The sequence below is a fragment of the Leiobunum rupestre genome, chromosome 8, assembly GCF_980474605.1.
Source record: "Leiobunum rupestre chromosome 8, qqLeiRupe1.1.hap1, whole genome shotgun sequence".
NCBI lineage: Eukaryota > Metazoa > Arthropoda > Arachnida > Opiliones > Sclerosomatidae > Leiobunum > Leiobunum rupestre.
Genome location: NC_143391.1, coordinates 41,759,290 through 41,773,667, shown reverse-complemented (window position 1 = coordinate 41,773,667; position 14,378 = coordinate 41,759,290). Strand labels below are relative to the sequence as shown.

General features: G+C 36.4%; 1 protein-coding gene across 4 annotated transcripts in view; it reads left to right on the top strand.

The window, feature by feature from the left end:
* The window catches only part of LOC149933390 (protein turtle-like), a 545,370-nt gene extending 534,349 nt beyond the window's left edge, over positions 1-11,021 (top strand). For 2 of the 4 annotated variants that reach the window (XM_090155761.1, XM_090155759.1), the window contains exons 8-13: positions 248-544; positions 1,275-1,409; positions 6,807-6,840; positions 6,989-7,113; positions 8,566-8,657; positions 10,148-11,021. In XM_090155761.1, the coding sequence (XP_090011887.1) occupies positions 248-544; positions 1,275-1,409; positions 6,807-6,840; positions 6,989-7,113; positions 8,566-8,657; positions 10,148-10,357 (893 nt within the window). In that variant the 3' untranslated portion in view covers positions 10,358-11,021. Of the gene's footprint in view, positions 1-247; positions 545-1,274; positions 1,410-6,806; positions 6,841-6,988; positions 7,114-8,565; positions 8,658-9,119; positions 9,178-10,147 lie in introns of all 4 variants that reach the window. The other 2 variants (XM_090155762.1, XM_090155760.1) reach the window with 2 other exon arrangements.
* Positions 11,022-14,378: the final 3,357 nt, after the last annotated feature.

Below are 14,378 nucleotides of genomic sequence, written 5' to 3'. Positions count from 1 at the left end.
AGTACGGCAATATAACGCGAATTGTATTATATGAAGTCTACGTAAAGCATCCTAAGATTACGCGAAGGTTACTTAAAGCACGTAGATAGCGCGCAGATTACGATGACTACGTCGAGATTACTTACGCCAATATTCCGCGACGACTACGACGCTTTTACGGGAAGCGTGTACATCAATTACTCTAAGTGAACAGCCACTCAAGACGACTCTTTTGAGATTGAATATTTTAATTACTTTGGTATTTTAGGTCCTCCGGACCCGCTGACCAACTGCAGCGTTCAGAATTACACCGAGAACAGCATAACTGTGGAATGTCTCGAGGGCTACAACGGAGGTTTGACCCAGAACTTCGTCATGGAAATCTACGAAGCGGGGCACCATACGCCCCAGAAGAACATGACGACGCCTCAGCCCATCTTCGTCCTGAAGGACTTGCCCGGCGGGAGGAACTTCCACTTGATCGCATCCGCTTACAACGCCAAGGGCCGCAGCCGTTCCATCTTCCTCACAGCCAGCACCCTTCAAGCGCCGGAGAAACTCACGGGTTAAAATTTATTCAATTTAATATAGACTTCTAAAAAACCAAATACATTACCGGAAATTAAAGAGTACCTACTAAAAAGCTAATTCTTTAGAAAATATACAATCTGTAAAATAAGGAAATTTTATATGAAATTTGAATTTTTTAGTTTGAAAGTAGCTAACACCCACTACCTCTTATTCTAATAACAGAGTCGATATATTCGCTACAGGAGCGAGAAAATGGGAGATTTAATTTTTAATTTAATATTTTTTTCGTTCGTTTCTGGGTAAGCCAATCTATTCGTCTAATCACCGACGCTGTCGTCAGTTCGAGGCTAATCAGGCAGTAAATTTGAACCATCTCCTCCTTCCAACGCAATCCAGCGTCGAAGACCGTTTTTTCCAGCTTGTTAAACTTTAGATTTCTCCTACCCCCCTCAATTTCCGAGGCCCGCGGCAAATTAAGCAGAAAAACGAAAAGGGAGGCCAAACAGAAAGCCCGCAAGAGGGCGATGGGGTCGAGCTGCGGGATTATTTTTGCAGCATCCAATTCACCGGACCCTTTTTTAAGATAAATTTAAGACTTTCTAGTCGCACTTCTCGAAATTAACTTTACAGTTCTCCTCCAAAACCTTCAGTATTTCGAAATGGATTAACTCGAGCCAATTTAAATTTCCAAATTGAAGCAATTAATATATGGAAGATAGGAAATCTATTATAGTTTTGTTGACTTTAATTTTTTTTCACCTCAGGTGTAAATGGAATCATCATTATCCGACCCGTTCTGGGGATTTTGATTGGTATCGTTGTCGCTCTGGTGGTGACTGCCATCTTCGTCATGATCCTGATGAGACTCAAAAGTAGAGGCAACAATAAAGCCAAAAAAGGTAATTGTGACTAGTGGGAGCTCCGAAGATTTTTTAGGAGAAAGGGTACTTTAAAAGGCCTTTCCAGTTAACTGTTCCAGCGTTTGATTTAACATTAACACAACTCAATTATTTTCTACTGAAAGATAAAACGTAAAAATAAATAATAATGATCAGCTAGGTCCAATATATATAGCGACTAATGCCTTTTAAATCAGGGGCCGGGTTACAATGCGTAGGTGGGTGGGTAAGCCCTTCATGTAACGGGAGCCAAACAGATCCGTACACTAACTTCAACACGTTTTTATGGAAAGGAGAAGCTTAAGAACTCGTGAAAATTGCCATTGAACGAGGGAGCAGAGAACTTGCAAACTTAACGCGGATGGATTTGTATTTACCCAGTGGGCCCAGCCTGCGATCGAACACGGCTTCCCTGGCGTCACACCACCCCACCCCATATTTAGATGGTGTACAAGTAGTTTTGGGTTTTTAGTTGATAGCTATAACGTTCATATCTAGCTGCAGAAATTCGGAGGTACTCTTAAATTTATTAGTCACCAGGGGCATAGTCAGAAATCCTCCAAGGGAGCGGTTCAAAATAGGTAAAGTATCTGAGAGGGATCGAGAAGGTGGTGAAATTTTGGTACAGCCAAAGTTACACCCAAGGGGGGTTTGGACACGGAAATCCTCCCCTTGTCTACGCCACTGTTAGTCATCCCTTACCAAAAGATTCCATGGAAATTCTATAGAATTACATTCGGAATAGTTTATATAATTTCTATAGCAATTTGGGTCATTTTTCTATAGAGCTAGAATAATTACTATACTGAAAAAACCGGTGATTTTTATAGAAAGTGAGCGGAAACACGAGTTTTTTTACAGAAAGTACAGGGATGGTTTTATAGAAAACCTAGGATATTTTTAAAGAAAAACTAGGATATTTTTAAATAAAACTAGAATATTTTTATAGAAAACCTAGAATATTTTTATAGAAAAACTAGAATATTTTTATAGAAAACCTAGAATATTTTTATAGAAAAACTAGAATATTTTTATAGAAAACCTAGGATATTTTTATAGAATACCTAGGATATTTTTATAGAAAACCTAGGATATTTTTATAGAAAACCTAGGATATTTTTATAGAAAACCTAGGATATTTTTAGAGAATACCTAGGATATTTTTATAGAAAACCTGGGATATTTTATAGAACACCTAGGATATTTTTATAGAAAGCCTGGGATATTTTTATAGAAAACCTAGGATATTTTTATAGAAAACCTAGGATATTTTTATAGAAAACCTAGGATATTTTCATAGAAAACCTAGGATATTTTCATAGAAAACCTAGGATATTTTTATAGAAAACCTAGGATATTTTCATAGAAAACCTAGGATATTTTTATAGAAAACCTAGGATATTTTTATAGAAAACCTAGGATATTTTTATAAAAAACCTAGGATATTTTTATAGAAAACCTAGGATATTTTTATAGAAAACCTAGGATATTTTTATAGAAAACCTAGGATATTTTTATAGAAAACCTAGGATATTTTTATAGAAAACCTAGGATATTTTTATAGAAAACCTAGGATATTTTTCAAATTTAAATATCTGTAGTACATCAAAGTTAGTCACTTAAATTAACCATAAAGATTTTGAGAGTTTTCACTCCCTGGTGCCAAGTTATACTTCTATTTGGCAGATCTTAGCCCTTCGGGTGAGTTCAAACTCATATTGGGGTGTTTTTCACACTGAAATAACTATAATACACCAAAGTGAACCACTTCTATCATTCCCCATTTAGAGTTTCCACTAACTCGTTGAAAGGACATCGCACTTCTTCTATGGGATTTGGCTTTCGACAGTTTTCTTTCAAAATGAAATATGTTGCTAAGCTTGATCAAAGGAGTAAAATTGTCTCGTGCCATTTTTCCCTAGCTCTTTTAGTTTGTCCAGTATCAGCGGTCAAAAGTTAAAAGGAGTCACGGCCCATCGGTTAGCGCATCATTATTTCTTTTCTCGCAACTTATTATTCGATGAATTTTCGTACGTGGAATTATTTATTATTCAATATTTTATCAGCAATAATAAAATAAAATAAATACTAAAGAAATCAGAATATATATGATTAACCGTTTCGTTGAATCCCACATTCAACACTCGCTCATAGGTAAGAAACAGTCACTCAACAACAGATCAAACACTTATTTATCGATACAGCACATACTCGGTTAAAGTCACGGTCACACGAAAGTTAAGACTCAATACTTAACTATTTATCTACTGAGTTCGTTCATCGTGCGATCAGAACGTCGTACGAACAGAACGAAACCAAGTACGACGCTCGGTTTTGGGAAGCACCTGGAATTTCGGCAAGAAACCTCTATTGATAGTGAGCCGGGGGTAGCGACGCGCAAACTTCTTTTAACAAATAGACTACACTAACAAGGAGAGTACCCGAGGTGTTTATTGCCGATTTTGTTCAAAGTCGGGTGTAAAGTAGACCTATATGAGATATGAAATTTCCCAAAAGGAGACGTTGCACTACCCATTCGATTTGCCATGACAACCGAAAATGTTTTTGACCACTTAAAACCAAAATAAGATTTTTTCCTTATTTTATCCAAACATTGTAACAATTTTACATCAAACTTGAGGACATTTACCTGAATATGGTCCAAATAACCCATTTCGTGATTTTAATTTTTTTTTTAATTTTCGTAGCTAGGACCCTGTAAAACCGAGAAAATCCTATGCTTTTTTAAATGGAGATTATTTTGTTTTAAGTGGTCAAAAACATTTTCGGTTGCCATGGCAAATCGAATCGATAGTGCAACGTCTCCTTTTGGGAAATTTCATATCTCATATAGGTCTACATTACGCCCGACTTTGAACAAAATGGGCAATAAACACCTCGGGTACTCTCCTTGTAAGTTTCGTCCACTTTTGACCGCTGCTACTGGCCAAACTATAGGAGCTAGGAAAAAATGGCAGTGGACAATTTTGCTCCTTTGATCAAGCCCAACAACATGTTTCAATTTGAAAACCATCGGTCGAAAGCCAAATCCCACAGAAGAAGTGCGATGTCCTTTATAAATCCATTTTGCAAATATAAACCCTTTGGGTGAACTCAAACAACATATTTGGGGTGTTTTTCAAATTAACCATAATAATTTTGAGCTTTCACTTTGGTGCCAATTTATACTTCCAATTGGCAAATTAATCTGGAGAATTCAAATAACCAACAATTTCTATAGAAATAACTGGTATATTTTGATATAATAAATGTAGAAAACACCATAGAAATCAATCCATATAATTTCTATAGAAATAACTGGTATATTTTGATATAACTATTTTAGAAAACACCATAGAAATCAATCAATATAATTTCTATAGAAATAACTGGTATATTTTGGTATAATAATTGTAGAAAACACCATAGAAATCAATCCATATAATTTCTATAGAAAAAATTAGTGTATTTTTTATAGAAATATTTATAGAGCACTCTATAGGACATAGAAATCTATAGGCCCTCTATACGTTTCTATAAGATTTCATAGAAAACCTATAGAAATATTTTGTAAGGGATATGGCCCTAAAATAGTGCAGCAATTAATCCAGGGATTGCGCCAATTTACTTCTGTAAATACCAAAAAAAGGTGATACTAAGACTGTAGAAATAGAACATTCAAATATCATAGTACACTTTATACTTTAATAGTTATATCAGTCCTATAATTTCATACTGAGACGAAATTTACCATAAGTGACATTATGATCGTTATTTCGACACTTTTTATCACCCGACACCAATTTATTTTTAAATATTTGTTTCGCCAATGGCCATATAAAACATTACCTAGAGTGTCAATCTTCGCAATTCGTTACCAGTCTTTGAAACTGCCAAAGCTGAAAGCCTTTTGTAGGCATCAGGCTATCAGCCATCGCTTGTCAAGATAATGAAAAGTTTCCTCTTACGAAACTTCCAATTTCGCGATCGCTCTACGACACCCCGAAATCCCTCAGTGTCATACGAGTTTGCTAAACAATTCCCAAAAACGAGTACACCGATAACATGCATAGAAAACAGTCTACGTTAACGCTAAATCCTTAATCAGTTACGTAGTCACTTTAGTACAGCTAAACACCGATTACAGGGAGTGATCAGCCCTTCGCTATCATTCTTACGTTACTTATGGCACTTATCTTTAGAAAAATTTCAAGATCACAGAACAAGTCACTCAGTCGCTCTTTCTTTCGAGGCGGGTGACCCCTGAACCCTGAACCCTGCACCGAAAGTGGGACGAAATGAAAATTTCGCCTTCTTCCGAGGCACAAAAGAGAAACGGATGGAAAATATTTTTCACTATTTTGAAGCTTTCCCGGGTACGGTAGCAAAAACGGAAAAACCTCCGGCTAAAAGAAGTAATTTCGGAAAGCCTCCCGTTAATAGTGGTCAATTTTTCATGCCTTCCGTTCTCAACCGAGTAACAACTGGGCCTGTTTTTTCGCCGTTCATCTCCTTGGCCCCGGCCCGTTGTATAACTCCGCGAAGCCAATTTTCTAAAGCTGCTAGGGAAGAAAAACGAGTCGCATATTTTCTTCACCCTCACCCCTCCTCCTCCTCCCGATTTTTATTTAGGTATATTTTATAATGAAAAGAAAGATGCTGGGAAGTGGGGAGAGTATACCCTTTCTTCTCGGCGGAGAGAGGAACAGAATTTCGAGATTGTCGGAGAAGGCCAGCTGGCGAATTTTTGGTCTTCATCCATCAATTTTTGACAGATTGGCCTCTTGTCGAGTTCAAATAGCTGTGTTATACCTCAAAGCTTACATTACTCCTAAAGTCCTTATACCCATAATGTCATCTTTTGCATTAGCTTCCCCGAGAAGAGACCCCTCCCACCATGGACTTTCTTTCCAATCATTTTCAATGATCAACTTAAATTTCATTAACCAGTACTTAACTAGGACATTATATGTGGATTCACTTGGAATGTTTAAGAAAGACCGAGAATTTCACTCGCCGTTGGAACGGTTTGATAAACTAGAAGCGCTTGGCACGAATTAAAGCACACATACCTCATTCGCTCTTTTTTAACCATCAAAATACGTGAATTTATACTGAATTAGAACAATTTCGTGAAGAACATTTTAAATTATCTAAGAATTTCAGTGAGTTAATGATAAATCCATTTACAGGTTGACTTACCGGCAATTTGAAAACCAGTGTAACGTCTTATATTCGACGTATTTTAAGCCCAGCCAGTTCGGATGCATACGCGGCACTGTGACAATGGAACCTTAAACATTCCAAGTGTTTACTTATAAACACAATAAATAATTAAACAATAAATATATTAACAATCAATAAATAAGCAATTCACCGTTTATTTTGCTCTAACAGGCGCTCAACGAAGGGACGGTGCTGGGGTAGACAAGTGAGTCTAATTCTTGTATATCTTTTGTGATAGAATATAGTTAGGTAGCTCCAACATTATTACGAACATTGGAAAGGATGTGTTAGCTCAGGGATAGGCCATTGACGTCTTCGAGCCTAAACGACATTTCTTCAAAATTAATACGTAGTTTCGACGATGTGGTTTACAGGTATCAAATTCCGTTGAAGAAGGATACCGATGACTCGATGGACAATGAAGAAAAGGGTCCGGATATCATTCCGGCTACCATCATTTCCAGAAGCCACTATACCGGTTAGTTGTTCATCCTTGCTTCTATCAGAAGTATATAATATATCTCTTACGAGAGAAGTATCCATGTCTGTATGCTCCTAAGCTTTAGTCCCATTCGTTCGAAAACGATTTAACATTGAGTCCCAATCGATCGAAAATACCCCAATTGTGCGGTTTACAGCCCAATTTTGCACGTTTATATTATTTTTTATAGTACATCAAATTTCGTTTTTATGAGACGTTTTTTTAAATAGGTTTACTTCTTATATAAATAAGTGTTGATAGTCTTATTGGAGCCAGTTAGCTAAAATGGAGAAAATAGCTCACAAAGGAGGGTTCGAATGAAAAAGTCGCGTTAGCCTTACTCGACGCAATTGCTACAAACTTAACCATTCACATTAAAAAATGAAATTGTTCGAATTATTGTATTCTTGATATAAATAAAAAGTTCAAAGCATAAATATATTTATAAAAGCGCGCCACCCTAGGGAAGTGAGAGACTAACCTAACCTAACCTTACCGTTAGTACACCTGTAGCTATTTTGTTTGGGTATAACGTTTTTTGCGTACCCTGCTATATCTCGGGGCAGAAGTAAAAAACAAAACAAAAGGTTTCAATGAACCGAATCCGCCTTTTGGGCTATATTTCGGAAACATATTGAATTCGGTCGAATGGGATTTCGATCGAATGGGAATATACCGCTCCTAATTTTATACGCTTAAAACCTTCGCAGACTCACCCGTAGTGCAGAGCGAAATATATCAAATACTAACTTTCAGTAGCTATTACAGAGCGCAAATATGATTTAAAAATTAGTAAATTATTTTGCACATAGAAAATACGATAAAATACATCATATAGTGAGTTTCATAAACCATTTCGTCGATAAAATATGATTTATAAATAATTACATATCGCTATAAATATTTATATTTACAAAAGAGGCAGATCACTCATTTGTCAGTTCCAGCTATAGGAGCAACAAACACAGCACCCTACACAAGGAGAACGCAACCCGTCAAAAGTCATGCATTTTCTTGTGTAAAATTTTCATTGGTTAGACGCTTTAGCGCCTGCTGCCGTCGGAAGGGGAAAATTCGGAAATTATCTTCCCCCTTTCCGTAAAACGTTCAGCATAAAGGTTCGTCAAATGAAATTTGTACACAACAAGTCGTCAGCGTGATTAAAGGCTAGCTGCGTTCTCCTTGTGTTTGTTGCTCCTAGGTTCCAAGGTGCCATAACAATCAAGATTAAAAATGTAATTATGATTTAATAATTTTTAATCTTAGTACCGCCATACATATTTCATTTTAATCAGATTTAATCATACGAGGATGTCCTAATAATCAATGGAGTGATCTCTCCCTCATAGTAACATCATTAGGCGTAAATGGATGTTTCTCTTATAAAAGAGATAAATTATAAACTTCAATTGACCTAGTTTGAAATAACTTGGTGTGTTTTTATTGCAGACGATGATCGGGAAGAGCCATACCCCGTTCACACCGTCTCTCCAACGTGGAATTCAATCGTGGGTACCAGAAGCGGCACGCTTAGTAGAAAGGTACGTGAACAATGGCCAGCCGCCGAATATCTCCTAATAAGCCAACTTAAAACCGCTTTAACGCTTCGCATTTTATTTTTGGAAATTTTTATCCTTTAATTTGTACATAGTTGTGTCTTTTATTGAGTTCAATTATTTTTGTTATTTCTTGTGTTTAGCTTATGATTTGTGCGTTTTGTATTTATTATCGTAATTCGCAATCGCTAGGTAATTGATTTAGTTTAAGTAAACGCGTTAATTAATTAAATTCATTTTTAGTAGTAAGTAAAGTACGGTGTTGTTAAAGACCAAGCGATTGCTTTTACAGTTTATTTTATTTTTTTTTAATTAATTATTATTATTATTAAAATGGTTCGGAATTTTAGCTTTTTGCCAATTCAATTGTGGTTTTATCATTTGGCATTTTAATTGTTTTGTTATTTGTTTCCACCCATTTTCCTCTTTCTCCCGCCCACCAAAAAGAGAGAGCAGGACCCAACAGGGACATTCTACATGTATACAGACAACCTTTAGAGAAGGGGTATGTCCACTCCCTTTCATCCACTTCCAAAAACTATAAATATACAAAACTATAGTAAACTGAATAAGAAAAACACCCCCTCATTTAACAAATAATATAAACACCTTTCACATAAAGCACCAAAATTGCCTATCTTGTTTTACCAGCTTTTCTCTGTAAGGCCTTGCACTATGGCGCTATGAGTTCCTACGGAAATCACATTTCTCTTCAAATAAAACAAACTTAACTCTTCGTGGTTCTTTGACTATGTATTTGGAACAATTCTACAAAAGAACGCCATAGATTGAATTAGGCTATTGGTCCCAATAGTGGCCCGGTAAATAAATTGTTTCAGGCACCATTAGAGCCGTTATAACTGTAGAAATTCGGGAGTAGACTACCTAGCTTGTTCAAAACACGCCGCACGACTACGTGGGCCCTGATAATTTGAACAAGCTTCCCTCCCTTACCGTTGGTTCTTGGCCCCAGTAAAACCATAGTTCCAGGCCTCAGAAGAGCCACTTTTACTGAAGATATCTAAACGTTTTTGAGAAGACATCCAGGATAAGGGTGCCACGACTATCCATAACCAGGGCCTTCACTGCCTCAGGCTACGCGGGCCTCGTCAATTTCTATCGAGCCCCCAGTATCAGGTAACAAATTACTAAAGCCGGGTAACTCCCTCTAGATACTCAAACAACCACGTTTTACCAGGATGGTAAAGCTAATCGCGTCTTCCACGAAGGCCAATGGAAGCCACGCTAAAATCATTAGTTTTGAGAAGTCATAGCGTCAATGTTTTCTAAAAATCCCTTTTCGAGTGAATTGGCAAATAGCTTCTTGGTTTTCCTTTCTAATAATGAACTTTTCCGTCAAACGTTTCTTAACCCTTTCGCTTTGAAACACACATTCCCTCACTCCCTCTCTCCGTGATCCGCCCCTCTTCGCCGCCGCCTTCGACCCGGATGTCTCCTTTCGTCGACAACGACAGCCCGAGGAGATGCACGACGTCGAAATGTTTAGTCCTGACATTCACACGGCGGTAACGTTACCACGCGCGGGACAGTCTTGCTCGCAATACCAGCGTCACGCGTCGAAATTGGGCAGCGCGGCGATGGACGTGGACGGGGACGAAGAGGACGGTTGCGCCACCACGTGCGAGACGCCGCTTATGGACGGCAGAAGGGAAAGTGCGGTATGACCGTAACCTTCTACGATCTGGTTTGCTTTTGTTTTTGGTTCCGGTATAAAAATAAAAAATAAACTAAAATTGGCGCGATATTTGACGCCAGACGAAAAAACTCATTGAATCCGAAAAAAAGTAATTAGTCAAAAATTTGAGGGGAAATAAATAATAAATTGACAGGTCCTCGTGCACTTAAAAGTAATTGTTTTACCCAGTGAATATATATATATATATATTATAACAAATGAATAATAACAAAAAACGCCTGCCTGACTATATAAAAGTAATATATGTATATATAAAACAGTGTTGCACATATGATAACTATGAGTGGTTTTTTTATGATGGTTGAGTGCGGGTGATTACCGATAATCTTCTAAAAAATGGAGTGACTGACTGATGGGAGTGAAACGTTAATAATATAAATGAATAAATAAATAAATTTTGGGAAACTTTGAAAATTATTTATTCTAATATAATACAAACATTGAACAAAATAACGGAAATGGAGTACAGTTGGAAAGCACAGAAGATCACGTTTTCGTGAGCGAGTACATATAAGAAAATCCGTGTGATAATTACGAGAAACAGAAAATAAACGCGTCTTCGAAACAACCAGCAAAATGATTATGGAAAAAATATAGAATAATTGAATGGAAGACTCTGAATTTAAAAAAAAATGGAATTTTCAGCTCTTCGATTTCTTATCGGAGCGTAATTTTGTAAAAAAAAATATATATATAAAAATAAAAACCAGTAATAAAATACGTTTTAACTACTATTATTTATAATTATTTGTGTCATGGAGGGTAGGATCACATACGCTTATTACCAGCGTGCGTTTCATTAGGGTTGAAAGACTTAAGCTAGTGGTCAACCAGAGGTTACGTAACCGTATCGCAAGCGTTACGTCACTTCCCCGTCGCATGACGTTTTATCTGCGTTTTATTGACGTTTCAATAAGCGCGTGTCCATTATCTCTGATGCTAGTACGTAGACGCTGATTTTCAACAACAGTAAAGGACTATTTTAAAGGTTAGTTTATGTTCTACATACGGTTAAGATACGGTTACGTAAGCTCAGGTGGACCACTAGCTTGATGTTTTAGAGAACCAATGAGATATCAGCCTGATTTCATTTTGATTATGGGGAAGGAGCTTACTTTTCGAGCATGTGGGAAATTGGGAACCAAGCCAAAAATTGTCATTCTCCCAACAGTAGCAATGCATTAATTCTTGAATATACATAACCAAAAATCATTTCTTATTTTAGAAACAGTCTCCTAAATTTTTTCGTAACGTCAAATACATAAATGAAACCATTGGTCACTTAAGAATCACTTTAGTATATTATGGATGAATAAAACGTTACAAAATTTACTAAATGAGCTAAACTTAAATAAAATTTGCTGATAAATAGCTAGGCAAATGGGTCAAAAATTCATCCTTCCGGAGCCATTTTATTATTAGGCTCTGCGCATGGAACCCAAACCGTGCAGACCCCGAATCCCTTTTATCCCCTGTGCTAACGGAGAGCCGATACGTGATCTGAACCCACCTACCCAGTTTCACCAAGCTTAAACACGTATTCTCTATATGTCATCTTTAAGAAAAGTATATAGTTTCCGCTAATTTTATTTCCAAACCCGAATAATATAGTTTATGGCGGATTTTCAACATGGCAGGGAAAGAAGCTTTCATACTTCCCGCAAAAGAGGTTTTATTCTAGACTTCTGAACGAACTAAAAGGAACTCCCCTTACTCATGCCCGAAGCGGAGCCTACGTTATTAACGTAGGCTCCGCCCGAAGTTAACAGATTCTTCGCCTTTTGAGAGGTAGGTGATTTGTACTAGGAATTTCATAAGAGGATGCGTAACTCTTTAATATCTTTTGCAGTTTTGTTACACTTTGGCAACTGCTTTGGTCAAATGGTATCTTATCGTCTTTTGCTAATTAACAAACCATTTGATTTGTTAGTTTTATGGCAATCTAACGTACTTACTGTGTAAAAAGTGACTATTAGCTATAATCTACATTTTTGAAGGAACTACGATAGGTTTTTGAGGTAAATATGGAAACTCTTCGGGGTCTAATTTTGAACTTGGATCTGGGTTCTTCTGGAATCTAAACGGTACCTTAACATTCCACAGCTTTAGGACATTATGTTAAAATGTATTTTCAGTCTTATTTTCCGATTTTTTTACGCAAGTGAGTGAAAATTATAAATAGATTCAAAAGCTTTTTTTGCGTATTGGTGGTGATGATTGTAACAAATGCTTTAAATTTTAGTTATAGGGGAATGTTGACACGATAAAAAAGTGGCGCAGCTGCTGTACAGTTTAGAGACCACATACTTAAAGTTAGAACATTTTAACCGAGCAAGGACACTGTTCAAATTATTGTCGTTTGATGGATAACTCGATTAGCGAAAGGATGATAAAATTAGCGAATAAGTAGATTAGTCCATTATGAAAAAGGATAATAAAGCTAAACCCTAAACAAATTTGAAGAAATTTAAAAACTTACTCAAAGCTCGTACCGATAGGTCTTCGAGCAAGCAAAAAGACGCGAAACTCGGACCGAATAGATCTTCGAGTGAAAACGAAAATAAAAAAAAATAAAATAAAATCCAACTACTGTCCAATGATGTACAATAGGTTCAACATTTACTTTATAGGCGCCATTATTTCCTTAAATCTGGTTTCTCGGATTTTAACGCAAAAATGCTGCTGACGGAGAGATATCATTGAGTTGGGAATAGTATAGACGTATATAGTTCAGCTTTGCTCGCCACCGGACAAATGTTTTGATCAAATCGGTGTCTTTTACTGGGTCTGTAGCACTTCCAAAGATTAGATTACTCATGTGATCGTTATTATAGATGTAGCGTTCGGTAGCCGTGCGATCCTAGTTTTAGTATCATCATAACTTTATCGGAGAACGTAGCGCGTGGAAGCTTCTGTTATAGTCTTCGAAATTTAGCGCCACCTGCTTTAATACAAGTCAACTAAAAGTGTTAGGAGGAGCAGATGATTTTTGAATCGACCATATTCCTATTTACGCCAAGCGGTGAAAAGGGGGAAGCTTATCGGGGGACAATGGAGTTTTTGTGCGGGCCTAGTAGGTTCAGAGGGCTCTGACCGATTATTGAGTAGTCTCTGATCGTAGATTGTTAAAATGGCGGCGTAGTTACACTCGACGTTTGTTTTGACAGTTTTTTCGACTGTTTCCATTACAAATTTTTGTCGTAAGATAAAGATAAGTTATTTATTTTATTATTTTATACTTGCACTTTACTTGGAATAAGATTCTAGGGTGAAATTCGATTTCTATCGTTTTCCCCAAGGTATTTTCCTTAAGCCTAGGCAAATATTGCATGAACTAAAGGGTTATTTAAGCTTGGATTTTTAATAGGACTACTATTATTATAAAACCCTTTTTGTCTTATTAAAAATTGCAAACTTGTCTAAGGTATTTTGCAATGTTGCAGAATGGTTAAAGTATGCTGTGTGGTAGGATGTCATGGCGACACCAGGGAACAGTCCACAAAATCATTATTTCTTTCAGTTTCCAACTGATGAAGATGTTAGAATGAAATGGGCAGAAGCGTGATAATGTAGCCATACAACAACTGGTGTTTTGCACAATACATATTTTATTAAAAAGTTAATGTGGTAGAGAGATATTTAAAAAAAATTGAGAAATCAGAATTTAAGTTTCGATTTTTTTTACTATTTTCAAATATTGTGATACTATGTACAAAATGAAGCAAAATAAAATATTTAATTTTCCAAATGTATATTTAATTTACTTTAATAAATTACGAATGTTTGTCGTACGATAAAGATAAGTTATTTATTTTATTCTTTTATACTTGCACTTCACTTGGAAAAAATTCTAGAGTAAAATTTGATTTATATCGTTTTTTCCCCCGAGATATTTCCCCTAAGCCTTGGCATATAATGCATTAAATAATTTAATGCATTATATGCCAAGGCTTAGGGGAAATATCTCGGGGGAAAAAACGATATAAATC